This window comes from Emiliania huxleyi (assembly GCF_000372725.1).
Source record: "Emiliania huxleyi CCMP1516 unplaced genomic scaffold EMIHUscaffold_1, whole genome shotgun sequence".
Classification (NCBI taxonomy): Eukaryota; Haptophyta; order Isochrysidales; family Noelaerhabdaceae; genus Emiliania; species Emiliania huxleyi.
The window spans coordinates 922,997-949,074 of NW_005202428.1; the positions used below are offsets into that span (position 1 = coordinate 922,997).

Consider the following 26,078-nt stretch of genomic DNA (forward strand, 5'->3'; position numbering starts at 1 on the left):
CACACGCCAATAGGCCCCCACACACACACACCACCACCACCACACACACACACACACACACCACCACCACCACCACCACCACCACCACCACCACCACCACCACCACCGCATCCCGCGCCCCCCCCCGCAGGCAGGGCCGGCGGCGAGGTGTCGGAGGAGGCGAGAGGGGCGGCGAGGGGTGCTTGCGCGGCGGCGGCGGCGGCAGAGACGGCGTCCAGTGAGGAGGAGGAGGAAGGGGGGGGTGGGGGCGGCGAGGCGGCGGCGGCGGCGAGGCGGTCTCGCGTCCTCTCCCCCGTGCTGTTGGCGACGAGCTCTGCGCGAGGGCGGGCTCCTGCCGAGAGACGCCGAGACTCAGCTGAGGTTGGCCCGAGACTAGGCGACAACCCTCGACGAGGAGGAGGTGCGCCTGCTCAACTCCCTCGCGCGACAGCACGGCGTGCTCGGCCGGTCGGCGGGCCGAGTTGCGAGGTCCACCCGAGATCCAGCCGCGGTGTGAGCGAGGTGTAGGCGGCAAGGTGGTGACGAAGTGGAGCTCGGCAGCCGCGCAGCCCCTCGCTTGCGTCGAGATCGCGATCTCTCGGCTGCATCTGCGGCACGCGTGGGGAGTAGGCTGTCACGCACCTACTAATTAACTAATTAGTTCATTACTTAGTTAATGAGTAGTTAATGAGTAGTTAATGAGTAGGCTGTCACGCACCTCGTCTCGACAACGCGCTGCTCGTCCAACGGCGCCGCCGCGGGGCAGCGCCGGCTAGATGCCAAGCGCAGACAGCGTGCAGTCCGAGCGAGACGCGAAAGCGTGCGCCGTGAGAGGGGGGGCGCGATCAGCTGCACTCACTGCTTGCGCGCGTGCACTCACTGCTTGCGCGCGCTCCGTGGCGTAGGCAGCGCCTCTGCGGGCGCACGATCAAGTACATGTCTGCGGTGCTGTCTGGCCAGTGGGTGGTCGCGTCCTCCTGGCTCCGCGCTTCCTCGGCGGCGGCCGGCTGGGTGGCGGAGGAGGAGCACGAGGTACGGGCCTCTCGGCTAGCCTCGGCTAGCTTCGGCCTCACTTCGCCTAGCCTCGGCCAGCCTCGGGCTCACCTCGGGCTCTTCTCGCGAGGTGCACGGCGACAACTCGTCCATCTCCGCCGTCAGCGGCCTCGGCGCCGGAGGCCCTCGCAGGGGAAGGCGAGAGGCAGCCGAGAGGCAGCCGAGAGGCAGCCGAGGCACCGGAGGCCCCCCCTGGGGAATACCCCCAGGGGAAGAGGATGCCAGCGAGGGGGCGGCGCCACGCCGCTCTGTTCTTGCCGCCTGCCCCTGAGCCGGCCTCTGCCCCCCTCCCGCAGGCTCCACCTCGAGGGCGGGGGCCCTCGCCTCTTCGACGGCCTCCACTTCCACCTGCACGGGCCCTTCAACAAGCCCTCCCGGAAGGACCTCCTCTCCCTCCTCCGCGAGGGAGGCGGCACCGCCGCCGCGGACAAGTGGCCCGACAGCCGCGGCGCGCCCGGCAGTAGCGCCGAACACCAACACACCCGCAGCGTCGCCGCTCGCCTCTGCAAGGCGCCCCGCCGCCCCGCCGTCCCGTTAAGTCCCGCTGCGCGTGTCACCAGGTGCCGCGGCGGACCCGCTCGTGCTGTACGGCGACCTTCCCGACGACGAGCTCGAGCCGCTGCAGAGCCGCTGCGCCGAGAGTGGCCTCGGCCCGCCCGCCCACGCCAATTGGGTCTTCGAGTCCATCTCGCGGCACGAGTGCCTCCCGCGGCCCGGCGTGGCAGAGGTGCCGTCCCAAGAGTCCGAGGTGTACTGAGGAGGTCGTGAGGTGACGCGCTGACGGCGGTGCGGGACGATGGGAGTAATGGAAATCTCTGCGCAAGACCAGTAGATCGTTGGGGTAGAGATAGTAGATTAAGACTGGAGATCCTAGCGGATCTCTCACACGGACACGCCCAAGTCTCGCCAGTAGATCCGTCCTGTCCGGTTCCCCATTCAAGACTAAAGATCGAAGATTGAGATTGTGGATTGCAGATCGCTCTGAGCAGCAGCAGGGCCAAAATGTGGAGATAGGAGATGGAGAATGCAGATTGTAGATCCTAGCGCCCAGCCATCCGCCCCAGATGTGAGATCGAAGATTGAAAATGGAGGTCGTAGATTGCTGCCGGCGGCGACAGTGGCCAAGTAGAAGATTGGAGATTGGAGATGAGAGATGGTCAGTGTGAATGAATCCAAATTGCATCTCCTTGAAGGTTTGAGCCCCCCTCCTCCCCCGGGCCCCCGAATCGAGATTGGAGATTGGAGATTGGAGATTGAGATCGGAGATCTGATCCGGCCTAAGATGACGACGTTGGAGATTGGAGATTGAAGATGGAGATCGGAGATCTGACTGGATCCCCGGCCTAAGATGACGACGCTGTGGATTAGAGAATATTGGAGATGGGGAGATCGGAGCCCACCCACCCCCTAGAGCCTAGTGGTGTTGATAGATGTTTTATAGATTTTTGTTTTTCCCTGTGGTCTGTGCGCGGACGGCCCGGGGAGCCTGCGGCGCCATTTTAATCTGCGCTCCTCTTTATGGCCTGCGGCGCCTGGCTTGAGCTTGGAAGTGTAAACGAGTCCGCCAGGGCGGTCTGCAAACGGAGCGCGCTGCGCGCGCGGTCTATGTACGCGGTCTATGTCGGCGAGCCTATTTGCCGAGTTGGCAGCGTGAACCATGATACCGCCCCCAGTTCGGCGTAGACCGCGCGCGCCGCGCAGCGCGCTTCGTGTTTGCAGACCGCCCTGGCGGACTCGTTTACACTTCCAAGCTCAAGCCAGGCGCCGCAGGCCATAAAGAGGAGCGCAGATTAAAATTGCGCCGCAGGCTCCCCGGGCCGTCCGCGCACAGACCTTTATCTAAAACAAAACAAAAAAATCGATGAGACACCACTAGGGGCTGGGGGGCTCCGATCTCCATCTCTCCAGTACTCTCCAATCTCCAGCGTCGCTATATCTTAGGCCGGATCCAGTCAGATCTCCGATCTCCATCTTCAATCTCCAATCTCCAACGTCGTCATCTTAGGCCGGATTCAGTCAGATCTCCGATCTCCATCTCCAATCTCCAATCTCCACTGTCGATTCGGGGGCCCGGGGGAGGAGGGGGGCTCAAACCTTCAAGGAGATGCGCTATGGACTCATTCACAATGCAAAAGGATCTCCACCCTCTTTTCGCGCCATTTTGCAATCTCCAGTCGGCCCACACGATCTCTAGGCGCCTTTGGCGCGAAGTCAGAATCTCCACCTCTGTCGCAAGATCTCAAGCGACTGCACGCACCAAACGCGAGATCTCAGACTCCTCTCGAGCATCTACACCGGAGAAGATTTGCCTCCACCAGTTCTTCAATCTACTGCAGCTCTTGGCAGGAGATTTGCCACTTAAGAGATCTCTAAAAGGCATCTACGATCTACAGTCCAAGGATCTTCCGATGTTGCGCAAAGATTTCCATGTATGCGCCGCCGCAGGCGCGGCGTTTTGCCGGCCCGGAGCGGGTTTTCACGAGACACGAGCGCCACGGCCCACGCGTTGCGCGTCCGTCATGTCGAACCGCTAGCCTCCGCGGAGACGGCCGCATCCGCCGCCGCGAGGCAGGCCTCGACCAGGTCCTCGCCCGCCGAAAAGAAGTGCGAGCGGCCCGGCTGCACACGAAGCGGGACGCCGAGGCTCTCGGCCACGTGCTGCGCCTCGGGAAGCGGGATGAACGGGTCGTTGTCGCTGTGGAGAATCACGATGTTCCCGGCGGCGTGTTTGCGAATCTGGGACCACTTCCATTCGCCTCCAGAGGGCGGGTAGTAGCCCGACGCCGCCTCACCAGCGTCGCCGAGGTCGGTGTGGCATGCAGAAACGAGCACACATCCGGCGAGCCGGTGCTCCTCCAGCAGCCGCATCGCCGCAACCGCGCCACTGCTGTGGCCGACCACTATGGTGTCGGGCCGAGAGCAGCCGAGCGTGGAGAGCATGAAGGGTAGCCACACAGACCGCCGCGCTTTATGCGGATCGGGCATGGTCTCGCACACGACCTCATCAAAGCGGCCGCAGTCGCGCAGCCGCTTGTCGAGCCACGCGTACCAGTTGGCGTCGAGGATGTTGTCGCAGCCGTTGCCGGGAACTATGACGATGCGCATGTGTGTCCTAACGGTGTGAGGGCGCGGCGGAGGGCGTGTTTGGCGATTCAATAAGGGGGCATCTCGCCCACCCTTGGGCGTCCGCCTCTTCATGCACCTGCCACCTCGCGGTCGTCCCACTCTCTTCGTTCTCTCTCTTGTCGCTTCTTCCTGTTTCGCGTCGCTCTCCTCTGCCTCGTTCTGCGACGCCGCCGCCGCCTGCCGATCCCGTGCTCTCGCTTCTTCTCTCGCCTTTCGTCGCAGCTCTGCCCTGCTCGCGGCATATTTTGGCCCCTCGAGTTTATCGAGCTCTCCTCGCGCAAGGACGACTCTTCTGAGAGCCGTGTGCGTGGGGCGTCTCCCGTATATTTTCTTTCTTAATATAGGAGTCTTACCCACCCATCCATATTGTACTCTGCGTTGAGAGATTTTTGGAAAACAAGAAATCACGACTCTCACAGTGATTTGGGCTCGGCAGCTTGTCAGCCCTCAGCCGAAGCTGGGGCCGGTCCCGTAGCCGAGAGAGCCCGCGTCGATGAGTTCGACGCGGTCGGGAGGCCTTGCGAAGAGAGGCCAGCGAGATGGCGATCGCTGTACTTCATGGCGCCCTCAAAGTGCGGCTGGCTGACTCGCCAGAGGTCCTCTGGACAACCCATAGGATGCCACGACTGCCTGAAGGAGAGGGAGGCGAGGCCAGAGGCAGGCTCAGCTGCTCTCGGGTGATCTCGCTTTGGTGGCTGAAGGACCCGCTGGTCCTGGTCACATTCGCGTTCCGAGTCGTGGGGGTAGAAGATTTCGAGGTAGAATCGAGCCAACACTTCCTTGTAGTGTGCAGCGGACCGCCAGGCTCGCCGGCAGCATCCGCAGGGAGGCAGCATATGAGGCACCAGTCTTCTGGAGAGCTCAACAGCTGCGGCCGCGATGGCGGAGTCGGCCGCGAGCAGCTTTTGGCTGCGGGATCGAATCGCGAGAGGCTCATGCCCTCGCGGAGCGACGCGGGTCGCGCGGCGCGCGCGTGGGTGCGGTCGACGAAGGCGGAGCTCGCGATGCTCTTGGACGCTGAGCGCGACGCGAGCCAGCAGGCGGCGGGGGCGGGGCTGCTGCCGGCGGAGGCGGAGGAGGAGGCCGAAGCTGCAGCGGAGGAGGAGGAGGCCGATGCAGCGGAGGAGGAGGAGGCGGCGGGGCCGGAGGCGGCTGCGGCGGCGGCGGAGGGCGGCGGCCGAGGAGGCGGCGGCGGCGGCGGTGGCAGCAGAGGCCGCGGCAGAGGCCGCGGCGGAGGAGGCGGCAGCGGCGGCGGCGGCGGCCGCTGCTGCCGCGGAGGCGGCAGCGGTGGAGGCGGCGGCCGAGGCTGCGGCGGTGGAGGCTGCGGCGTCGGCGTCGGCGTCGGCGGCGGCGGCGGCGGCGGCCGCCGCCGCGGCGGCGGCTGCGGCGGAGGCGGCGGCGGAGGCGGCGGCGGAGGACGCGGCAGCACCCGAGGAGGCGGTGGACGAGGCGATGACAGACCCTAATGTCGTGCGACTTCCTCCCAGCAGGCTGAAAGAAAGAAGCACGCTCTGTTAGCATGTGACCTAGCCCCATCGTTGTCGTGAGCCGGAACGCTATGTCCCCGCCCACACGAAAGGAAGCGCTTGGTGATTCCCGGAACCTTGGCGCGGCAGCGTGGTGTGCCATGCGGAGCTGCTCGGTGAGCCCGATGTCGCGGCCTGCGGCACGCAGCTGAGGAGCGCACCCATGCGGGCGACGCCCGGAGGCGGCCGCCTTGAGACCGGACACGAGCAAGACCGAGAGAAGCAAGGGTGTGTGTTGTTCCAGACGCCGGTCGGTCCCACAAAGCGCGCGCTGCGAACGCCCCCACACGGCTCCTTCCTCACGTTCACACTTCACACTTGCGTGTGCTTACCGGCACATAACAGTGACGGGACAACGTTCGTCAAACTGCGAGGGTCTCAGTACTCAGAGGCACAGTGCGGTGCGTGTTGTCAGCTCGTGAGTCGTGTGGCAAGTGTCAGCTGTCACTCGACACTCGCGTCGTGTGACGTGTGGCGCTGCCGCTGGCGAGCGGCGCGGCCCGGTGACTGCGGCCTGTGACGTGTGCGGTGCAGGTGTGCGGTGCGTCCCGTGAGACAGTCGTGTGCTGTGCGGTGACCGCGGTGTGCGCCTGCGCAGCGCGGTGTGCTCTAGGGCGCCGTTTCGTTACGCGTTACGGCGGTGTCCGGTTGTACAAGACCCTAGGTTGGACCGGTGTGCTCACAGGGCGTGTACTCAAGATATCAACTACAACTTCGAACTTCGCGAAGACATATCTCGTCTCGCCGCGCGCGCGCCGCAACAGTCTTGCGGTAGTCTCCGGTGGTCCGCACGCACACCCCAGCACCCCCCTCTGCCCTCTGCCCCTCGCCCCGCCCGTCCCGTCCGACCGTCCGCGCGTCCCCGCTCCGCCATGGCCAAGTCCCTCGGCACGCGCACGGCACCCACCTCGCGCTCGGCCTCCTCACACGGCACAACCGCGCATGCATGCACTTCTTCACAAAACTCAAAAGGTCTGCAGCACGCGCGCCTTGGCGTCGGTGTACTCCGCATCGGTGAGCGCGCCCGTGCGGTGCAGCTCCGCCAGCCTCGACAGCTCATCCGCCACCGACCGCTGCGGCACATTCGGCACGATCACCGCGTCCACCACCGTCGCCATCACAGGCTGCACGTCGTACGCTCCCACCGGCTGCGCGTGTGCCATCGGCATGTGGACCATCGGCACCGAAGGGCCCGCGGTCGCCGCCACTGCCGCACCGCCGCCGCCGCCGCCGCCGCCGACACCCGGGCTGGGGTACAACCGCGCCGGCGCGAGGCCCTGCGCCTGGCCCTGCGCCCGCACCTGGCCCTGCGCCTGCGCCGGTAGCGCCACCTTTGCGTCGGCGGGCTCGCCACTCTCCTTGCGCGGTGGCTCCGTTCTTGGGAGCAGCCGCCCAAACCAGCTGCCGCCGCTGGACAGAGCGGGCGGGTTCGCTTCGGCAACGGGCGGAGGCGCCTCGGCAGGTGACGCGGCGGACGTGGCGGCGGAGGAGGAGGCGGCGGCGGCGGAGGCGGCGGCGGAGGTGGAGGGCGCGGCGGAGGCGGCGGGCGCGGGTCGCGACATCGGCGGCGCGAAAGGGATGCCTCCGCTTAGCGGCGGCGCGGCGCCGCGCGACGCCCGGCGTCGGCGGCGGCGCACGCAAACAAGAGCGATGGCAGTGGAGAGCAGGACTGCCACGGCGCCGGCGGCCGCGCCCGCGGCGACGGCGGCCGTTCCGGAGGGGCAAGCGGTGGGGTAGCCAAAGCCGGTGGCGCTGCCATGCGGCTCGAGAAGGCAGTTGAAGCGGCCGACGATGGCGGCGGCGCCGGGGGAGAGCAGCGGGTTGGACACGTCGGTGAAGCCGTGCGGGTTGCCGTCCGCACGGAAGACCCAAAAGTGCGACGCGCCGCGACTGGTCGGGTCGGGGCCAACGATCCACTCGCCCGCGAGATTCGGATGAGATGGCGAGCGCGGGTCCGAGGGGGCGAGCGTCGTCCGTGCGTCGAGCGCAATGCGGCTGCCCGGTCGCGTCTCGCACGCAACGCCGTCGTACTCAGGCTCTGTCGTGCCGTCATTGCAACCGGCGTACACCCAAATGCTGCACTCGTCACGCAACGAGAGGAGCTTGAAATTGGCGCTGACGCAGGGCAGGGACGCTCGCGCAGACGCAACTATCGAACAGATCGGGGCACCGACCAACACTGTGTCGGCCTGCGCGAGCGAGGGTATCGTATTGGCGAGCATGCCGCCGGGCACGAGCGATGCGCGTAGTGCGTTGAGGCACGTCGAATTGCCGCTGGAGCACGTCGCAGGCGGGAGGTTCTTGATGCGGCACGTCATGTTGACGTGGCACAACGAGGGGGCCCTCTGAGCTAGATCGTCCGCTCAACCGCGGCTTGGCTGATGTAGTCTTGCACTGCGAGGAGCTGGTCGATCAGGTTTATCCGAGACACGGCATCTCCCGACCTCAGAAAGGCATGTTGGGAGTGTTGGGAGTGTGAACGCCCTCCTCATGAATAGATAGAGAGAGAGAGAGAGAGAGAGAGACGTCTCTATCCTAGCGAGATGTCTGTGTGAACAGGGACATGTGTGCGGGACGTGTCAGGCCGGTGCGAGAGCCGTATCTTCCCTCCTTGAAGCAGAGGCGCCGCGAGGCACGAGAGAGGCGTAGAAGAGAGCAGGCTGGCGTGCCCCGCACCGCCCGGCTGGCAGTAGGAGGGCCCGCCGGTGAGACCACTGATTTTGGTGCCGACCATAAATCTCGCCACTTTATGTGAACAGCGCCCACCATAAAAACCTCGTATCCCCAAGCCCAGCATACTGTGCCTTGTGCGCCCGGATCCAGGATGCCATTTGACCCATGTTCTGCCCCCCCGTCCCGGGGGGGTGTGGCCGGCTTGCCATTCTGTCTGACGCCGCCTCCTCCGTCACCCCGCGTCCACAGCGTTCTGCAGACGCTAGTACCGCCGCCGCCTCCTCCTCCGCCCCTCCAGTGGCTTGCCATACCATTCTGGCTGTCGCCGCCTCCTCCGCGGCCAGTCGCTGGGACGCCACCACCGCCTTCTCCGTCACCGACGCTAGTACCGCCGCCGCCTCCTCCTCCGCCCCCGCCCCTCTTGACCCCACCATCAGCACAAGCCTACCGCTATATGGCTACTCCGCACGCCCCTCCGCCTCCGCCGCGCCCGCCACCGTGGTGGATGGAACCGCCGCCAGAACCGCCTGCACTGCCGCCACCGCAGTCGCCGTTGCCGCCGCCGCCGCCGCCGCCGCCACCCACGCCTCCGCCGCCGCCTCGACCCCCCAATCCCCCATCACCCGACCCACCACCGCCCGCTCCTCCATGGCCTCCTCCACCGCCCTTACCCCCGTCGCCAATGCCACCGCCGACCCCGCCTCTACCGCCGCCGCCGCTGCCGCCGCCGCCGCCTCCGTTGCCGCCCCCGACCTCACCGCCTCCGCCGCCTCCGCCACCACCGCCACCACTCCCGCCGTCTCCGTCACTCCCTCCGCTCCCTCCTCTCTTGCCCCCACTGCCGCCGCCCTCGCCCCCGCCGCCGACGCCGCCCTCGCCGCCCCTCCTGCCCTCTCCCTCGCCACCACCACCCTGGCCGCCTCCTCCACCCCCTTCTCCTCCCCATCCTCCTCCTCTCCCGCCAAGCCCGCCACGGCCACCAGTGCCAGCCCCACCGCCGCCGAACCCACCCCAACCCCCTCTTCCACCGCATCCACCCCCGCCCCCTCCACCGCTGCTGCCACCGCCACCCCAAGACCCTCTTCCACCGCATCCACCGCCGTCGCCCGTTCCAAACCCGCCCCCTCCATCGTCGCCGCCGCTGCCGCCTCCGTCACCGCCCCCGACCTCACCACCGCCGCTAGCACCGCCGCCGCCGACGCCACCGCCATCACCGCACACGCCACCGCCCTCACCGCCACCGCCCTCACCGCCGCCACCAACACCGCCTTCCCCGAGCCTGCCACCGCCGGTCAATGCTCGCAAGCACGACAAGTTGAGAATGATTTTTTGGGGCTTCGATCCGCCGTCACCGCCACCGCCACCGCCCCCTCCATCGTCGCCGCCGCTGCCGCCTCCGTCACCGCCCCCGACCTCACCGCCGCTGCCGCCTCCGTCACCGCCACCGCCACCGCCGCTAGCACCGCCGCCGCCGCCGCCACCGCCATCACCGCACACGCCACCGCGCTCACCGCCACCGCCCTCACCGCCGCCACCAACACCGCCTTCCCCGAGCCTGCCACCGCCGCCGCCGTCGACGATGCCAGCCTCTCCACGCGCCCCAAGCCCATCACCTTCAGCGCTCCTGGCACCCCCGCCGCCTTCTGCGCCGACACCCTCGAGTCTAAGCCAAACCGTGCTGCGAGGGAGGGGGGGGAGGGTGTTGCCTGCCCCCCTCGCTCCCTCATTTCCACCCTCGGTGCTGGTAGACACCAATGGGCAAGCCAACGACGCGGTGGCGCCGACACAGCTCCATCTGACTTCCTTTGCGACCGGGCTGGGATTCGGGTTGATTGTTCTTTTGTGCGTTGTGCTCGCTCGGCTCGACTCGGCTCTTCAACAACGCGTCCGGCGGCGCTTCTTCGCTCGCTTCTTGGACAGCAGTGGCGGGAGCAGCGAGGACTCTCAGTTCTTAAAGCGGCAGATCGAGGGGATCGTCACAGCGCACAGCACCGGAAGGAGTCCTCGGCGCGGGAGTGCCAGTCCCTTTAGACACTGGCGTCTGCGTTGAGTGTCATCCACGACTTCACTTCCGTGTCTATAGTGTTGTGTATGTGAGCGAGTTTGTTGTAAAAGTCTTTTTGCGTGTGTGATCAAACGGCGGACTTCTATCGAAAATGCGCTGCCGCTCCGCAAAATCCGCATATACGTGTATGAAGTCGGTGTATGGACAAGAATTTAGTTTTTACAATTTAGGATCGCATTCGCTCTTAAGCCGCCGTACTGGCTACAGTACGGCTTATAACACTGCTCGTCTACAGTCTACTGGATAGGAATTAGGATCGTGCTTCGTGGAGATCGACATATCGCATCGAGAGATGGGTAAAAAGGTATGAGGATAATTATGTATCATAGTATGACACGTATGTTGCGCTCGGCTTCGCCATGCTCCGATAAAAAAGCGTATCCTTACTAGTTACTTCTCTTCAGCACCTCTCCACGTGCACGAATCTCTCTCAACACAACGTGCAATCCTTTTGCCTCTCCTCCAGCGAGTCCCTCGTCGACTGGCCAGTCGACCCGTAGGAGCGCTCCACCCTCTGCGGCCTCGCCCACGCCGCCGCCGGCCCCGCGCCGCCCCGCACGTGGCCCGCCGGCGCGAGCGCCTCGCCGGCAGCCACGCCAGAGCAGTTGCTCGGCGAGCTCGGCTCGCCAGCGGCGCCCCTCCCCGGCCCTCTCTCGCCCTCCCCGAAGCGGATCCGGCTGGCCGGATGCCGCCCCCCCTCCCCGCCTGCGCCGGGCGGCGGGTCTGCCCCCGCTTCGCCGGCCGCTCCTGCCAGCGCATCGCCGGCGTCGGGCGGGCGGTACTCGTGGGGCTGGTTCGCCGGCGGCGGAGCCGCCGCCGCGGGCTCCACAAACTCCTCGCCGTACCTGTCGGTGACGGCGGCGGGGTGGGGGAAGGGGGGTGGGGGGGGGGGGAGGGGTGGAGGCGAGAGCGCAGGCGGTGACGGAGGAGGCGGGCTGGGGGAGGGGGAGCAGGTGAAGAAGGGGAACAGAGACGAGAAGCTCTCACAAATCTCGGGGGCACCTCGGGTGCGTCTCAAGTGCACATCTCGGCTAGATCTCGGCGACTCACTTTTGGGCGATGGCACGGAGGACAGAGACGGGGCGAGCGCCGCGGGCAGAGAGGGAGAGGAGGAGGGAGTGCTCTGTCTCGCCCCAGGCGGAGCCGCCCGCCCCTGCAGCTCCGGCCGCACCAGAGCTCACCGGCGAGAGCCACGGGTGGGCGAGAGCCTGGGGAGGAGCCGGCGGAGAGTGAGACAGCTTCGCGGGCCATCCTGCAAAAAGGAGACAGCTGCCGTGGGAGGCCTCGGCTGCTCTCGGCTACTCTCGGCTACTCTCGGCTACTCTCGGCTACTCTCGTCTCTGCGGCTGCTCTGCGGGTGAAGCTCGCGCCTCCTCGACTCCGAGCCGTTCTTGCTGCGCCACGCAGAGCAAGCTGCGCAGCAGGCTCTGCAGCTGCGGCCGCGCGGCGAGCTGTGGTGTCTCGGCGTACGAGCCGACGGCGATGCGCTCGAAGAGCTGGATGAGGGAGGAGCCCTCGAAGGGGACCCGCCTGAGGGGGCCCTCGACCCGCACGCGTCAGGGAAGCGCTTGAGGTGGGGGAGGAGGAGCCCGCCGGGAGGGGGAGGGAGGAGGGGGGGGAGGGGGAGGCGCCCTGTGGCGAGGAGGTAGAGCGAGACGCCGGCTGCCCACATGTCCACCTGGACGCGGCGAGATGGCCCGAGATTGCCCGAGATTGCCCGAGATCGCACATGTGGCGAACGAGCTGCTGATGTGCGGCGAGGTGTGATGAAGGGCGGACCGACATGAGTGGGCTGACTGGCAAGAGTGGGCTCACTGGCGACTGCGTCACCTTGAAGCCCGAGAAGGAGCGGGAGCGACATCTCCCCACATAGCGACATCTCCCCACATCTCGCCATACCTCCGCAGACCACCTTGAAGCCCGAGAAGGAGCGGGAGCCGTTCGCAACTTCGGGCGGCTGGAAGGCCGGCGAGCCGCGCCTGTTTGGGAGTTCGCCGCAAAAGTGCGGCCGAGTGCAGCCTCGGCCGGCTGGGAGGCGGGCGAGCCGCGCGTCTTTGAGCAGGCGTCGGAACCGTACGGAGAGAGCTCGACCGCCACACCTGGTCGACATCGCGAGGGGGGCTCTCAGCCCCTGCGCGAGGGTCGGTCACGAGAGGGCTCTTCCCGCGGCGCCGAAATCGCAGAGCTTGAGCACCCCCGCCGAAGAGACCAGCGCGTTTTGCGGCTTGATGTCGCGGTGCACCACGCCGCGCGAGTGGCAGTACTCGAGGGCCTAACAGCGGCTGTGGCACTCGCTGAGATGAGCCCACACGCCTGCGCGAGTGTGCGGCGCTCGAGGGCCGAGAGGAGCTGGGCGAAGAAGTGGCGGGCGAGCGGCTCGGGAAGCGCGTGCTCCTGGTACGCGTCGGCGAGGTCCTGCAGCGAGGTTCAGAGACGGTTCAGAGAAGATTCAAAGACGGCTCCCGAGAGTGCCTCCCTGCCCTCGTCGGCGAGGTCCTGCAGTGACGTGCCGGGCACGAGCTCGAGGACGATGTACCACTTGTCCTTCTCCGGCCTCCGGAACTCGCCGAGCAGCTCGACTACGTGCCGGTGCTTGAGCTTGCGGTGGATCTTGATCTCCTCCTTGAGCGCCTCTTCACCGAGACGCGTGCGGCGGACCGAGCGCAGCGCGATGATCTTGATGGCGACGCGCTGCAACGTCTCGGAGTGCAACGCCTCGCGCACCTTTCCCTGCGTGCCCTCGCCAATCACCTTTGGCCGGGCGGGCGGGCGTGAGGTGAGCAGCGAGCGGCGCCACAGCACAGCAGCGCTGCCGCACCTCCCCCATCATGTAGGCGCCGATCATCTTGTAGGGCTTCTTTGCACTGTACAAGATTGCGTCGCCATCCATCGGCGGCAGCATGCTTGGAGCCGCCAATTTGTCGGCCAGTCAGCTCAAAAAAAGAATTGATTTTGGCATCGAAGGCTAAGCTCAAAAAAGAATTTAAATTCGGCCCGAAAGATTACAACCTGTGTTGGTGGCGGCGCGCCGTCCTCCCATCCCTCCCTTGGGTGCGGTGTTTTCTTTCTTTCTTTCTTTCTTTACCCTTTACCCCTAGGCACGGACCACGCACCACGGTGCGACTGGCGCGGCCGCGCACACTGCCACTGGCACGAAAGAATCGGAAGCTTGCACCGTGCTTGAAGCAGGCCGAGAAAATCGGTACAACCCCGGGGTAAGCGCCGGTGAGCGAAGAGGAGAAGGGTGTCGTTCGTGTGCGGTGTGGTCTGTGGTGTGTGGAGAGAGAAGAGAGAAAGAATCGTCGGGAAGTCGTCATGGAACATGCCACACACACACACACGACACGACATGCAGCGCTCCCACAGCGCACAGGCGGCTTTTGGCCGGTTTCCAGCCGTCCCCGGCGGATGAGTCATGAGAGCGTCCGCCGGCGTCGTACAAGCGGCGGAGGTCTCCACGGTGACAGGGGCACGGCACCCCCGCTCGCGCGCGCCGCCGCCGCGCCGCGCTCACGCTCGCGCGTAGACAAAGGCGGAGCGGGCCTCGTCGGCCGGCGCCGGCGCCGCCGACAGGTCGAGCCGAGGCCGCGAGATGCGCAGCGAGCTGGACAGGTAGGTGGTCTGCAGCACGACCGTCGAGGAGCGCGGCGAGAGGGCGTCGAGCGCGTCGCCCGACGGGAAGCGAAACGCGTCGCCAAAGCCGGGCAGGAGCGCCTAATCGCAACTCGTCGCCCATCCCTCCCTGTGCGAAGCATGGATGACCCGCCGTGCAGCGGCGCCTCGATGCTGCTCTGCTCGGCCGACGTGCGCTCGACCCGCAGCTCCACCTGCAGACGAGCCGCTCACTGTCGATGGGACCACCGCCGCTTATAGTGCGCTCGGCCCGCAGCAGGCGCCGCCTCTAGAATGCTGCCCGAGGGAGGGAGCGGCCGCACGCTCGCGGTGGTCGTCATCAGCGACTTCGCCTCCGGCAAGCCAAAGTTGCGGCCGACGATGAGCTCGACCTGCGGTGTCATTGAATCGGTTATTCCACGCTGATGTGTGCGCCCGCTGTGAATGAACAGCTCGACCTGCGACTCGAGCGTGCCCGCGCCGTCGGGGATCGGCGCCGAGGTCCCGTCCGAGGGCTCCGCCTCGCTGCTCGCGCCGTCGCTTGAGCCGTCTGCGTCCTTCTCGGGCACGGGGCAGCCCCGCTCCTGCCGGAAGGTTCGGAGAAGGTGCGGACAGGGTTCGACGCTCTTCTCGGCAGGGGGCGCGGACCTCGGAGCAGACGCCGCCGATCCGCTGCACCACCGACCCGATGTCGTAGAACGGAATGTTGTCCGTCACGGCGAGCACCGCGGAGGCGAGCGGCCCGCCAGCAGCCGCGCCCTTCAGCCCGACCGGACTCGTCCAGCGGGCGGTCGCCTGCCGGAAAGGTCATAGAAGGTGCATGGAGGGTTCCTAGAAGCATGCTCTCTCCCTGCTTCGCCTGGCGAAAGGCCCAGAAGAAGGGCGAGGAGCGGTAGGCAGTTTCGCCGCACGCTGCCAGCAGCCTCCACTCTCCGTTGATGTCGAGGGCGTCGGCCGGCGGCGCGACCGCCTCGAGCGCCGCGATCGCCGCGCGAAGCTCTGACTCCTGCTCCGGCGACGCGCGCTGGCCGCGATCCGTCAAGGCGCAAAGCCGAAGCAGGTTTGCCTCGAGCACCTCACAAGTCTCGGGAGCGGCTGCGGCGGTGGCGGCGACACGAGCGCGGTGGCAGCACCGAGCGGCGTGTGGGCGTGGCGAGGGGTGCAGCGCAGCGGCCGAAGCTTGGGCGCAGAGTAGGGCGAGGAGTGGCCGCATCTTGTCGTGCTGGCGAGGCCGAGACTCCGAGGTGAGACATGTCTTGCCGCGCAGTTTTTCTTTTTTGTTGGAGGTTCACCGACCGTTGGAGGGCCAACCGACCGTTGGAGGTTTCTCATGCTTGGAGGGTCTATCTGTGTGTACTCCTCGAGATCTCTCCAAATCTGCCCTCTCTAATCAACCGTGTAAGTCGGTGCTAATAGAGACTACAGTAATAGAGCCGGGGCCCCGTTTCCGCACTGCGGCGCGGCGCACGGTGCCTCCGGGAGCCCCCGCGCCCCCCCAGAGGCCTGCGAGCTCGCGCATGTGTTTCGTCGATCGGCCGTCCTCTTCACACATCTCATTGAGATTGTTATCTAAATTCCATGTTCACAGCAATTGTCTCCCCTTTTTTTCACCACCTGAGATCCAAAATCTCAGCCCTGCAATTATGACCTGCCGCACAACTGCCCTGCCCGACCCCCTACCTGCCCCGGGTGTGAAACCAACCCACACTGCCCTGCCCGGCCCAGACCACACTGCCGAGGTGTGAATAACCGGCCGCTGGCGATATCTCGAACAAACTTCTCTGTGGCGTATATTGTTGAAACCAGGCTGCGCCGCGTACCGGGTACCCCCAAAAGTGCTGCGACCTGTGTCTCTGAGGCTACGGTGCGGCTGTCCTACTGGCGGCGTGGCATCCTGCTGGCCTTGTGTCCTGCTGGCGATGCGGCTGGCGGTGCGGCAACTGATTCTCTACACCGGCTGCTTGTTCATCGTTGCCTGTCAGTACGCGACCAACGCCTTTCCGGTCGGCTTCTTCCCGTCCTTTGCCTCAGAGAACGGGCTTGAGGACATAGAGACCGGGATGATATTAGCGGCGTATCCACTCGGAATGAGCATCTCCTCTCAGCTGGCTCCGAAGATAGTATGGCGACTGGGCCCTCGCCGGGCGTGCATGTTCAGCCTGGCTGCGATGGCGCCTTTCGTTGCAATGTTTGGCTTCGTGCCTGACGTCTCGACTGAGAAAGGCGCCCGAGTGGCGCTCTTCTTCTCCTCCTCGTTCTTTGCTGGACTGGCTGCGGGACTGCCCGAGACGACATGCTACATCCTGATTACGGCGAATTTCAAGACGAACCTGCCGTTGGCGATGGCGGGGGCGACTATCGCATGCGGAGTCGGTGCTGCCGGACGCTTTAGTGCGACACGCTGAATTCACACTCACTCCGAGTCTCCTCGATTTTAGGTTCGGCCATCGGTCCCATCCTGGGAGGTGGATTTCATGACCTACCGGAGGACCCCGCTTGGCAGTTCCGCCTGCCCTCCATCGTCGCGATGTTCATGCCCGCGCTCCTTTGTGCGACTGTGCCACTCTACATGCCGAGCGGAGTTCTTTCCACACCGTCAGAATCGCCCCCGGAGCCTCAGGAACGTGGCGGGCAACGCCCACGATTGTTCACACTCCCGATCGTGCTGGGTCTGCTCTGCACGCTGGTGAGCGCGAGCGTCGTAGGCACCCTGGACTCGACGCTCGATCTGCGCCTCTCGGCAGTGCCCCTTGTCTTCAGCGCCACCCAAGTGTCGAGCACGTTCACCGCCTCATCGTTGTTCGGATCGGCGGTGTCGTTGCCTCTAGCTTTCCTGGTCAATCACATCAGCGGGAGCTATCGGCTTTTGAGCTTCGTTACAGCGATTGGCTTCCTCGTCGTCGGTCTCGCTTTCCTGCTCCTGGCTCCGCTGGGATCTGCAGTGCTCAGGATGCCGGGCTCTTGGACCCTCGCTGCGCCAAATTCCGTCGAGGCTGTGTATGTTGCCATGATCCTGAAGTCAGTCGGAAATGGATTAGGAATGTTAAGCATGTATCCGGCCATGGTGTTGAACGTGCCCGACGACCCCTATCTGGAATCGCGTCTCGCAGCTATGAACTCAGCGTTGTACTCGTTCGGCTGGTGTGTGGGCCCGCTCCTTGGCTCCGCGCTCTTCGCTGCTTTTTCTGACGTCATACTCTGCATGCCCGGCGAGGAGGAGGGCTGTCAGAGCAACATGCGGTGCAGCTGTGAGTGGCAGCCAAACAATGGCTACGACGGCCAGGCCTCTGCGGTTGGCTTACTCTCTATCTCCTTTGCCATGTTGCTAGCTTTGGCTGGCTGCTTCAACATTGGGGCAAAGCGCACGCGGGACTCTGCAGCCAGAGTGCAAAGTGAAGAATCAGTCAAGCGGCGGCGCGTGTTGGCCAGCACGCCGGCGTCTGCAAGTGGGTTGGTGATGTCTGGCATCGCTCACATCAAGGCAACCGCTTACCACATCGAGGCGCCGGCTTCAGCTGCTCGCGAGCTTTCCGCGCCTGTGCGGCTGTCCCGTTACCTGCCCCATAAGCCGTCAGCGCTCAAGCGATCCTTCACGAGCGGGCCGGCGTTGCTCCGGGGCTCAGCCGCATCACCCTCGAAACGATCCTCGACTCGGCACTCCATCGGCGTCTGGGAGGATGCGATCGAAGCGCCGCTCGGAGGTTCCGAGATGATGGGGGAGGTCGCGGTCATCTAAACATATGAGCGCCCCGCCGCTGCTTCTACGTGGGAGAGCGTGACCGGCGCCGCGCTGCAAGATGATAGTAGGGAGTAGAACGAGAAGCGCAAAGAGGAGCCCTGCGCACCCACACGCCTTCTCTCCCATCCCTCTCTCTCGTTTGGCGGATGGCGCGTGGAGCACTTTCGGCGCCTCTTTTTCTTTTACCTTAGACGCTCACCGGGACGACTGTCCTCCTCCAGGGGGTGAGGGTGCGCCTGACCAGCCTTAATTTCGCATGCACCTCCCCAATCCAGCGGCTCCGTCTCCACCGGAGCCAGCGTCCGATCACCGGCAAAAAGTAGAGGAGCACGAGCCCGTGGACCGCGACGAGCATCGCGATGCTTCGACGACATTGAGAGAGACACACAGACATTGAGAGAGAGAGACATTGAACGCGACCTTCATGGGGCAAAGACATGCAGGTCTGTGGCTCAGACTGGAATCCTCTTGGTCCCTTCTGGTGCCCTAGGCCACACCTGGGCCTTACCTGGGGCTCTAGGGGGCGGGCAGGGTTTGCCCCCCGAAAACTGGCCCGAAAAGAACCTTAATCTGCCGGCCGGCAGATTACATACACTCTCCCAGCTCTCACTCAGGGCGGGGACACATACACATGTCCCCAAATCCCCATCTCGTCTCAGAGTTTGATCACGCGCGCGTGAAGGCGAACAGGGTAAGGGAGGCACCTTCCTTTGCGACGCCGCGTATCCAGTCGATCTGCGCGCACGGCGGTAGAGCGAGGGTCGAGTCGATCGACGTCCAGATGTCGTGCTGCAAGTACTGATACGGCGCCTCGGGGTCGCACAGCGGCTCTTGTGGCGTGACGTTCTGAAGTCGGCGTAGCACTGGTGCTTGCTTGATTGATTTGTAGCTGCGGACACCAACGCGTATCTCGTTGATCTTCGCGCCACTCTGGTACGAGTGCAGCAGAAGGCGGTCCTCCTCGATTGTCCACGGAGTGAAAGCTGAGTTCATCGGCACGTTTTTTCGCGTGCAGCTGCACGAGAGCATCCTCGACCCACGGCTGCAGGCTGATCTCGGTGCTGTCCAGCTGCGTCTCCGCCTCGTCGCAGGATCCACAGATCAGTCAGAGGTCGTCGAGAGCGTCGAGCTTCTTGAGAACATTCTTCCATCGACACTTGATTGCATTTTTGCTTCGTTTCAAACGGCGGATTCAAACGGCCACTGCACCTTTCGCAACGAGATGCCGTCTCGAACGTGGCACAGCAGCACGAAGGCATCCATCTCTTGGTCGCCACGGGCTGGCGCTGTGCTTCGAAGGACGGGTTGAGTGCATGGCCATGAGGCTGCGTCGCAGAGCATCGGGAAGAGGTGAAATGAGTCCACTTGCACCACTGGGTCGGTCGAGAAGAGACCGCCGTTCATGGCAGTGAGAGCGTAGAGGAGCAACCTGTGCATCGCCAGCACAGAGCCAGCAACGCCGCCTCGAATCGGTGAGGGGAATCGTGGCGGCGATCGTTGGACACGTCCCTGTCCCCTCGATCGACTGCGACCCCATTGGGGCTTTTGAAAAAATGCTCTCCAGAGGACTTGAGTTGTAAAACTCCCTCGCACGACACTGGGCACGGGACTGGCGCGCACTGACTGGCACTAACACAGGTACACCACGGGAGCCGCCTAAGCGACTCCTGCGAGGATAATCAAAAGAATTTTACAACGAACTCCCTCGCACGACACTGTGGGCACGGGACTGCGCGCACTGGGGCACTAACACACAGGTACACCACAATCAAAAGAATTTTCGGGGCGTTACTGGAAATGAGAGAATTTGTTCGTCTGCCTAAGAACTGAACAATTCGGAGTCGCAGCTCCTCACATCGCAAACCACCTCGAGTATGTTCTCTTCTCTATGTTCGTAACGATGTATAAGAGCCACGTTTCGCACGTAGAGCCAGATACAACTGAGAGAGAGAGAGAAAAATCCACGATCGCGCGCACAACGCACAACGCGCGCAGCGCTGGCCACTCTCACCGAGTCGTCCTTAATTCGCGCTGACGTACATGAGCGCCCCCGCCACCCCCTCGACTCCCAGGAAGAGCGCCACCTTCCACATGCACCTGAGACCAGAGATCTGGGAAAGTCAAAAGAGAGAACCAGAGAGAAGACAGGGGGATTCCGGGAGCCAACACCCATCGAGCAGGTTCTGGAGCACATCGCCACCGCACCTGAAGTCGCACAGGAGGCCACGCAGCCCAGGGTACAGTATCGAGCACGCGCGGCAGGGTCGCGGGAGTAGCGGACGGCGCACCGAGCAAGCAAGGCGACGAGCGCCGCTTGGTAGGCCGCAACCTCGCCGGAAATTGCTGCGAAGCCAAAAACCGCACCGACGGCGAACTGCCGCGCGCCCCAGGCCCTGACATTGGGCGCCGTGCCTCGACCGTTTGCTTTTGGGCCGCGAAGGAAGGCGGCCAAGGACTCGTCCGTCAGGGGGCTGAGGGCCTTGAACTGGAGGGTGGGGAGGATTGGCGCTGGCAACGCAATGCGAATGCCACATCAGCGATGAGGCCGCGCTTCGTGCTGGGGTCTGCATGATTGTAGAAGTCGAGGCTCGGGTGCTATGCAGCTACATGCTCGTGCCTTGGCCGTGTCGAGGAGCACTCCCTGCAGCAGGTCAACCTCGCCGAGGAGGGCGGCGAGGCCGGTGGCGGCGTGCGCTGTGGCAAAGGTATAGGTGATGATCTTTGGGAGGAGTGGGAGAGGCATCCTGTGCGCCTGGCCGCCTCTTCGTTCGGCCAGTCTTCGTTGGCCCCGGCCCGTCGGTGGGCGTCGCCCCGCTTTTTTTTTAGCCGGCTAAGAGAAAGAGAGAGAGTTGGCCCCGCCCCGCATGTTTGATGTTAAGGTATTTTACTTTATGGCAAGAAGTGTGAACAGACACGATAGCAATCGCTATAACAACTCTCCCGAAGGTTGGCTCTGCCACCCCTGCGCGCTGCGGGCGGCACACAACAGTCAGCTAGTAAAAAGTAGTGTGTCACTCGATCAACTCTCTCTGCGTCAGCTCTCACATACTCTCACAAGCTCAAGAGCAGGCCGTTCCGCGCTCCGGGCTGGGTGCCTCTGCGCACTGCGCTCTGCCGAGCGCGCGACGAGAGAGAGCCCCGGCGCCGCGCGGGCCGTCGGACTGGCGCGCGCACGGACCGGCCGCGCGCAATAAAACATAACCGGATCTTGCAAGTACATCCAGGCGTCAGCGCGCCACACGCGAGTTCCGCAGACTTTCACACTTTGGACTGGCTCTTCCGCACCAGCTGCATGCGCTGCTTGTACGCGTCCGAGTGCGCCTGCGGCCTCCGCTGGATCTGGCGGGCGGGGGGGGGGGGTGAACACGGTCGTGGCAGCGTCCACTCCTCAGCAACGGGCGCCGCACCAGGCGCAGCTCTGCGGACGATTCGCCGATCCCGGGCAGCCGTATGTCCCACCTAATGATCGGCGCCGCGCCGTGAGCGCCGCGCGAGCGGCAGCATCGTCATCAGCGCGGCGGCCCGCACAGCTTCTCGAGAGCCAGCTGCACGTCTTGTGTCTCGAGAGTGCGTGACCCGCGGTGAGACGCGAGCTGGCAGGCGAACGCAGCAACCTGCGCCAGCCGAGAAGCGTCAGGACGAGACCTGTCGGCGCTATTATGCCATATGCGACGCCGAGGGCGGGCGGGTCTGGTGAGAGCGGGGCGGCACACGTTCTCGACGAAGTCGTCCGCGACGTCCTGCAGCACCTGCTCGGCGTCGGGCTCGAGCCTGATCGCCGGGTCGATCGCCGTCGCCAGCTCGCGCAGCCTCTCCGGTGGGAGGTAGTCGGCGCGCTCCATGCCGACGCGCGACGAGCCGATGCGCGACGAGGGGAAGAAGCGAGAAGCGGCAGTGGCGCGACGGCGCTTCGTTTTTTCTGAATTCCAAAAGAAATTCGCGGGCAGAGAGTCCGGTAACGGATTTGGCCCATGCGCGTGCTCTTCCTCTTGCTCGCCGCGCGCTCGGGAGCCGGAGTGGCGGGGTCGGAGCTGCTGCAACGGCGCGAGTGGCCGCGAGGGGTGGTGCTGGGGCTCTCCAGAGAACGAGGCCACGGCGCGGCGCTCGCGGCGGCGCAAGGCCCCCCCCCACGAGCGGGGTGGACGGCCGACGCGTGGAACCCCGGCTAGAACGACCGCAGGGGCAGGGGGCCGCCTCCGAGGCCCCGCCTCAGGAGTTGCGGCGGCCGGTACCGCCACCAGGCCCGCCGCCACCACCACTGTACCCGCCCCCGCCGCTGGAGCGACCGCTGGGTCGAGGAGCCGCCCCTGAGGTTCCACACCAAGCGGTGCAGTCGCCAGTGCTGCCATCGTTTCCGCCACCCACACTGCCACTTCCGCCCCCACCACTGGGACGGCTGCAGAGTCGTGGGGCCGCCCCAGCGGCTCCACACCAGGCGTTTGGACCGCAAGGGCCGCCACCATACCCGCCGCCCCTGCCACCGCCTCCACCCCCGCCGCCGGCGGGGCCGCCACCGTGTGGACCCGCTCGGAATAACCTGGGAGATCCGGAACCGCCCCGCCGGAGGCTGGCGTACCCGGGAGAAGGAGCTGGGAGGGGGGAGTTGCCGCAACACAATAACGAACCCGCCGGCGAGCCGGAGGGCCGAGACCGGAGGGCCCCGGGGGGGGCCTGGGGTCAGCTGTCGGAGGAGGCGAGAGACGAGCTGACGCGGCCTCTGCGAGTAGAGTCGGGACGGACGGACGAGCCGAGGACGATAGAGAGACCGCGGGGGCGGGCGCGAGTCCTCGACCGAAGAGAGCTGGCCCCACCCCCCGGGGAGGGGCGGCGTGGCGATCGAATGCCGCCGCCCTCACCCGAGGAGTCGGGCACGGGATCGCCGGAGGCGGGGGCAACAAGAATAGCCCCCGAAGACGAGACGGCGGCGAGGCCGCGGTCGAAGAAGTATAAGAGGGGAAGGCGGGCTCCGCAGCCGACGCCGGACCATCGGAAATCGAACAGGAGGGAGGGCCGGGAGGAGAGGGGAGCCCCCTCGGATGGGAGGTGGGGAGATCGGGCGGAGGAGCCCTGAGTGGCGATGTCGGGTGAGAGTGTACGTCATGCTCGTGTCTAGTGTCTGGTGTTTACTAGCTCCGAGTAGAGGGGGCGTTCCGCCGCTAGGGGACACCCAAAGCGCAGAACCAACCCTCGGAGACCCGTGTTTACTTTAAGGCCCTTGCCCTGCGAATGCGCGCCCCCCCCTAGCTAGGGGTCAGGGCTCTCTAGCCCGTAGCCCGATGCCGATCATCCGGCCCGCTGGATGCGCTTCTCAGCTCACCGGCCCTGGATGTGAGGTTACCGACTGCACTCCAAGTGCTCCAAGTGCGGGCTGGCGCATTGTCTGCGCGAGACCATCCCTCCCTTGGGTTGTCTGTTTTCTTTCTTTCTGCGGGACGAGGTCGAGGACGTTCGAAGAGAGTGTCGGCGGGCAGTGCAGCACCAACAGCGCACGCAGCAGAGAGGCGAGACGATATGATAGAGAGATGCGACTGAGAGCCTGAGAGGGCAGGGAGTTGTGTACTTTGTCACGGCGAGTCGCATGTCGTAGGCCATTACCCCATCAGCCCTCAATCACCCCCGCCCACCGGCTCTCTCCTCCCCATCGCCGCCCACCCGCGCCGCGCTCTCCGTCTGCTCTCCGCCACTCTCACGGCTGCGCCCGCCCCGCCCACCAGCGCCGCGAGCTGCAGAGGGCGGCGGAGCGGCGGCACCGCTGCGGCGAGTGAGGCGAGGATGCCCAGCGCAACCGCCGCCACCGACCTCGGGCGGACGGGTGTCAGGTCGGCGACTGCCCTCCAGCTGTCCGCCAGAGGCTCGTCGGCGAGGCCGCCCCGCGTGAAGACGAGCCTCCCCCCTCCAGCAGCCCGCGCGAGCCGCAAGCGCTCGTCGACGTACGTGGTGCAGAGGCTTACCGGGGGGCTCTGCCCGGCGGGCAACTCGAAGGTGCGCGCCCAGCCGCCGCGGCCGATGGAGAGGCGCGGCGTGCCGAAATCGATCCGGACGGCCGTGTCGAACCGGAGCGGCGTGCCGTGCTGCCGCCGGAGCGCCTCCACCGCCGTGCGGTCGAGGCGCTCGACGGCGCCTGCCGTGAAGACCGAGGCGGGGATGCCGCAGCAGGTGAAGCCGACGTAGTTGATGGCTGCGTCGGGCGCGACGAGGTGCTGGAAGGAGAAGCGGAGCGAGAAGAGCGCACCGAGCGCTCTCGAGCCAAACGGCCGCGTCGGCTCTTCTCCGCCCGAGCCGCGCTTGCCGTCGATCGAACGGTCGAAATAGGCCAGCTCGTAGTTGCCACAGAGCGGCGCGTCCCCCGCCGCGTCCAAGTACGGGACGCCCTCGCCCGCCTCCTCGAGCGCGCAGAGTAGCTCGCGGATCGCGGCCCTCTCTGCCGGGGCCCTCGCGCTTGCGGGTCGGCGGTCGGCGAGCAGAGAAATCAGCGCGTCGACAGTGGCCGTCCTCGGCTCGACACTGGCCGACATCTGCGGGCCTGACACGCGCGGCTGCTGCGCCCTCGGCGGAGCCTCTCCCTCTCCCTCTCCCTCTCCCTCTCCCTCTCCCTCTCCCTCCTCGGGGAAAGGGTACCTGCTGCCCCCTCGGTTCAGCTCCGTGTAGTCTGCCGGGTCGAGCGCCGGATACGTGCGGTCGAGCAGCCCGCGCTCCCACCCGTCGCCGCCGTCGCCCGGGCTCTCGCCCCGCCCCACCTGGTACGTGCAAGCAACTGTTACGCGGAAGAACGGCGGTCGCCACTATGCGGGCCACTGTGCGGTGTCGGCAGCCCCACCAGGTCGACGCGAGGCGAGAGGGGAGGCTCGAAGTCGGCGGCGAACGCGTTGCGGATCTCGTCGAGGAGATCGACGCGGTTGCCTGAGTAATTAATTAATCTCGTCTAATTGCGTAATTAATTAATGAATCTCGGCGAGGAGGTCGACGCGGTTGCCCAGCGTGGACGCGTGGCCCGCGCCCTGCACCGTCACGGTGCCGCGCCTACGAGGGGCCCGCCTCGCGAGTGTCTCGCCCGTGTCTCGGCGGTGTCCTGGAGGTGCCCCGTGAGCAAGCCGCGCCAGAAGGCAGGGTCGCACGCCTCGCGCAAGCGGGCGGCCTCGTCTACGCTCGGCAGCAGGCGGTCGAGGTCGCCCACCACGGCGAGCATCGGCAGCCGCAGCTCCTTGACGACGCTCCGTCTCTCGAGCAGGTCGGCGCCTGATGGCAAGCAGTGTGGCCGCACTTCGCATCACGAGCGGTGAGTCGCAGCGCCGCCTCGAGCAGGCCGGCGCCGTACTCCAGCCACCGACTCAGCCGGAAGCCGAGCTCCTCGGGCGAGAAGACCTGGATCGCGAGGAGGGGCCCGATGTCGAGCCGCGGCCCGCTCAGCCCGAGCGTCGCTCCCATCGCGACGCGGCCGACAAAGGCTTCGCGGTACGGGTTGTTGTTGAGCTCCGTCGCCTTTTGCGCGGCGACCGTGGAGAGGAAGGAGGGCGCCTGGTACGCGGGCGTGAGCACGAGGGCGGCGACAGCGACGAGCGACAGCGCGTACAGCGGCGCGAGGAGAGGGCCGGCGAGTGATGCGCACAGAGGCCCAATCTTTGCGAGCGTCGAGCGGCGGTACGAGGTTGCCGGGTTGACCAGTACGACTCCACGCACACCTCCGCGTTGCTGGCCGGGGAGAAGGACGCGGGAGAGTTTGTCAGCGACGGCGAGGGCGAGCGTTGCGCCAAACGACTCGCCCACGAGCAGGACCTGCCGGCCGCCCGCTGCCGACGTGGCGACAGCGACTGCGCATGAGTCCGCCACCTCCTCGAAGCTGGCACGCGAGGCGAGGCCCTCGTTGTGCCGCATGCATGCGAGCTCGAAGGTGGTGCTCAGCTCGCAGAACTGCATGAATGGCGTCTGCAGGGAGCCATCCATCCCCGGAAAAAAGTACAGGATTGGCTTCTCGGCCGCTGAAGTGGTTCCCCAGCCGCCAGGCTCTGCGAAGCCGTCAACCTCAAGCGGGTTGACGAAGTGGACGCACGGCGCAACCGAGCCGGTGAGCGCTACAGGAGTCGAGCCTCGGGGCGGGTGCAGAGCCGTTACCGCGAGCCACATCGGCAAGAGGCTAATGCGGCCTTCAAGGCGAGTGCAGTCCTGGCGAGCAGAGGCACACGCACGCTCTCACCTCTGGACGTGCTCGCGCAGGTGTCTGCCGTCTCTTGGAGCACAGCAGGAGCAGAGCCCGGCCCGGGGGCGAGGCGGGCGAGGGTGCTCGCAGGATTCCCTGCTCGAAGAGCCT

At 65.7% G+C, this 26,078-nt stretch overlaps 8 protein-coding genes across 8 annotated transcripts in view; 2 read left to right on the forward strand and 6 right to left on the reverse strand.

Moving 5' to 3' along the window:
- The window catches only part of EMIHUDRAFT_94895 (hypothetical protein), a gene marked incomplete at both ends in the record, with an annotated part of 3,274 nt that extends 1,485 nt beyond the window's left edge, over positions 1-1,789 (forward strand). The window contains 4 exons of the mRNA XM_005794024.1: positions 131-147; positions 377-468; positions 1,329-1,492; positions 1,593-1,789. Of these exons, the coding sequence (XP_005794081.1) occupies positions 131-147; positions 377-468; positions 1,329-1,492; positions 1,593-1,789 (470 nt within the window). The remainder of the gene's footprint in view (positions 1-130; positions 148-376; positions 469-1,328; positions 1,493-1,592) is intronic.
- Positions 1,790-3,549: 1,760 nt separating this feature from the next.
- EMIHUDRAFT_94896 (hypothetical protein) lies at positions 3,550-4,137 on the reverse strand (the record flags this gene model as incomplete). The annotated part of the gene is made up of 1 exon (XM_005794025.1): positions 3,550-4,137. The coding sequence occupies one exon, from the start codon at positions 4,135-4,137 to the stop codon at positions 3,550-3,552; it is 588 nt and encodes a 195-aa protein (XP_005794082.1).
- A 7,331-nt stretch (positions 4,138-11,468) lies between these two features.
- EMIHUDRAFT_194068 (hypothetical protein) lies at positions 11,469-13,324 on the reverse strand (the record flags this gene model as incomplete). The annotated part of the gene is made up of 7 exons (XM_005794026.1): positions 11,469-11,630; positions 11,826-11,963; positions 12,202-12,252; positions 12,335-12,401; positions 12,573-12,694; positions 12,880-13,173; positions 13,241-13,324. The coding sequence occupies 7 exons, from the start codon at positions 13,322-13,324 to the stop codon at positions 11,469-11,471; spliced, it is 918 nt and encodes a 305-aa protein (XP_005794083.1).
- A 788-nt stretch (positions 13,325-14,112) lies between these two features.
- On the reverse strand, positions 14,113-15,270 carry EMIHUDRAFT_447420 (hypothetical protein; the record flags this gene model as incomplete). The annotated part of the gene is made up of 6 exons (XM_005794027.1): positions 14,894-15,270; positions 14,683-14,829; positions 14,493-14,618; positions 14,322-14,426; positions 14,202-14,249; positions 14,113-14,136 (listed from the first exon to the last, which is right to left on the reverse strand). Coding segments are annotated over exons 1-6 (804 nt in total), but the record flags the coding sequence as incomplete, so codon positions are not given.
- A 683-nt stretch (positions 15,271-15,953) lies between these two features.
- On the forward strand, positions 15,954-17,770 carry EMIHUDRAFT_194070 (hypothetical protein; the record flags this gene model as incomplete). The annotated part of the gene is made up of 3 exons (XM_005794028.1): positions 15,954-16,407; positions 16,473-16,583; positions 16,740-17,770. The coding sequence occupies 3 exons, from the start codon at positions 15,954-15,956 to the stop codon at positions 17,768-17,770; spliced, it is 1,596 nt and encodes a 531-aa protein (XP_005794085.1).
- A 1,889-nt stretch (positions 17,771-19,659) lies between these two features.
- On the reverse strand, positions 19,660-20,547 carry EMIHUDRAFT_420223 (hypothetical protein). Its single transcript, XM_005794029.1, has 4 exons — positions 20,391-20,547; positions 20,062-20,258; positions 19,943-19,978; positions 19,660-19,870 (listed from the first exon to the last, which is right to left on the reverse strand). The coding sequence occupies exons 1-4, from the start codon at positions 20,514-20,516 to the stop codon at positions 19,795-19,797; spliced, it is 435 nt and encodes a 144-aa protein (XP_005794086.1). The 5' UTR covers positions 20,517-20,547; the 3' UTR covers positions 19,660-19,794.
- Positions 20,548-21,031: 484 nt separating this feature from the next.
- On the reverse strand, positions 21,032-21,615 carry EMIHUDRAFT_194075 (hypothetical protein; the record flags this gene model as incomplete). The annotated part of the gene is made up of 4 exons (XM_005794030.1): positions 21,032-21,112; positions 21,181-21,232; positions 21,302-21,387; positions 21,487-21,615. The coding sequence occupies 4 exons, from the start codon at positions 21,613-21,615 to the stop codon at positions 21,032-21,034; spliced, it is 348 nt and encodes a 115-aa protein (XP_005794087.1).
- A 1,764-nt stretch (positions 21,616-23,379) lies between these two features.
- EMIHUDRAFT_194076 (hypothetical protein) lies at positions 23,380-25,894 on the reverse strand (the record flags this gene model as incomplete). The annotated part of the gene is made up of 6 exons (XM_005794031.1): positions 23,380-24,205; positions 24,392-24,510; positions 24,591-24,647; positions 24,739-24,793; positions 24,889-25,009; positions 25,045-25,894. 6 exons carry the CDS (start codon positions 25,892-25,894, stop codon positions 23,380-23,382), a joined length of 2,028 nt encoding a protein of 675 aa, XP_005794088.1.
- Positions 25,895-26,078: the final 184 nt, after the last annotated feature.

What these genes read in the sequence shown, in the direction of transcription:
- EMIHUDRAFT_420223 (XM_005794029.1), bottom strand. Translation starts at nt 20,516, where the DNA reads ATGCCTCTCCCACTCCTCCCAAAGATCATCACCTATACCTTTGCCACA. An exon ending in CTCGTCGCCTTGCTTGCTCG is followed by an intron (nt 19,979 to 20,061) that starts GTGCGCCGTCCG and finishes GTGCGACTTCAG; the next exon opens with GTGCGGTGGCGATGTGCTCC. An exon ending in CTCCAGAACCTGCTCGATGG is followed by an intron (nt 19,871 to 19,942) that starts GTGTTGGCTCCC and finishes CTCTGGTCTCAG; the next exon opens with GTGCATGTGGAAGGTGGCGC.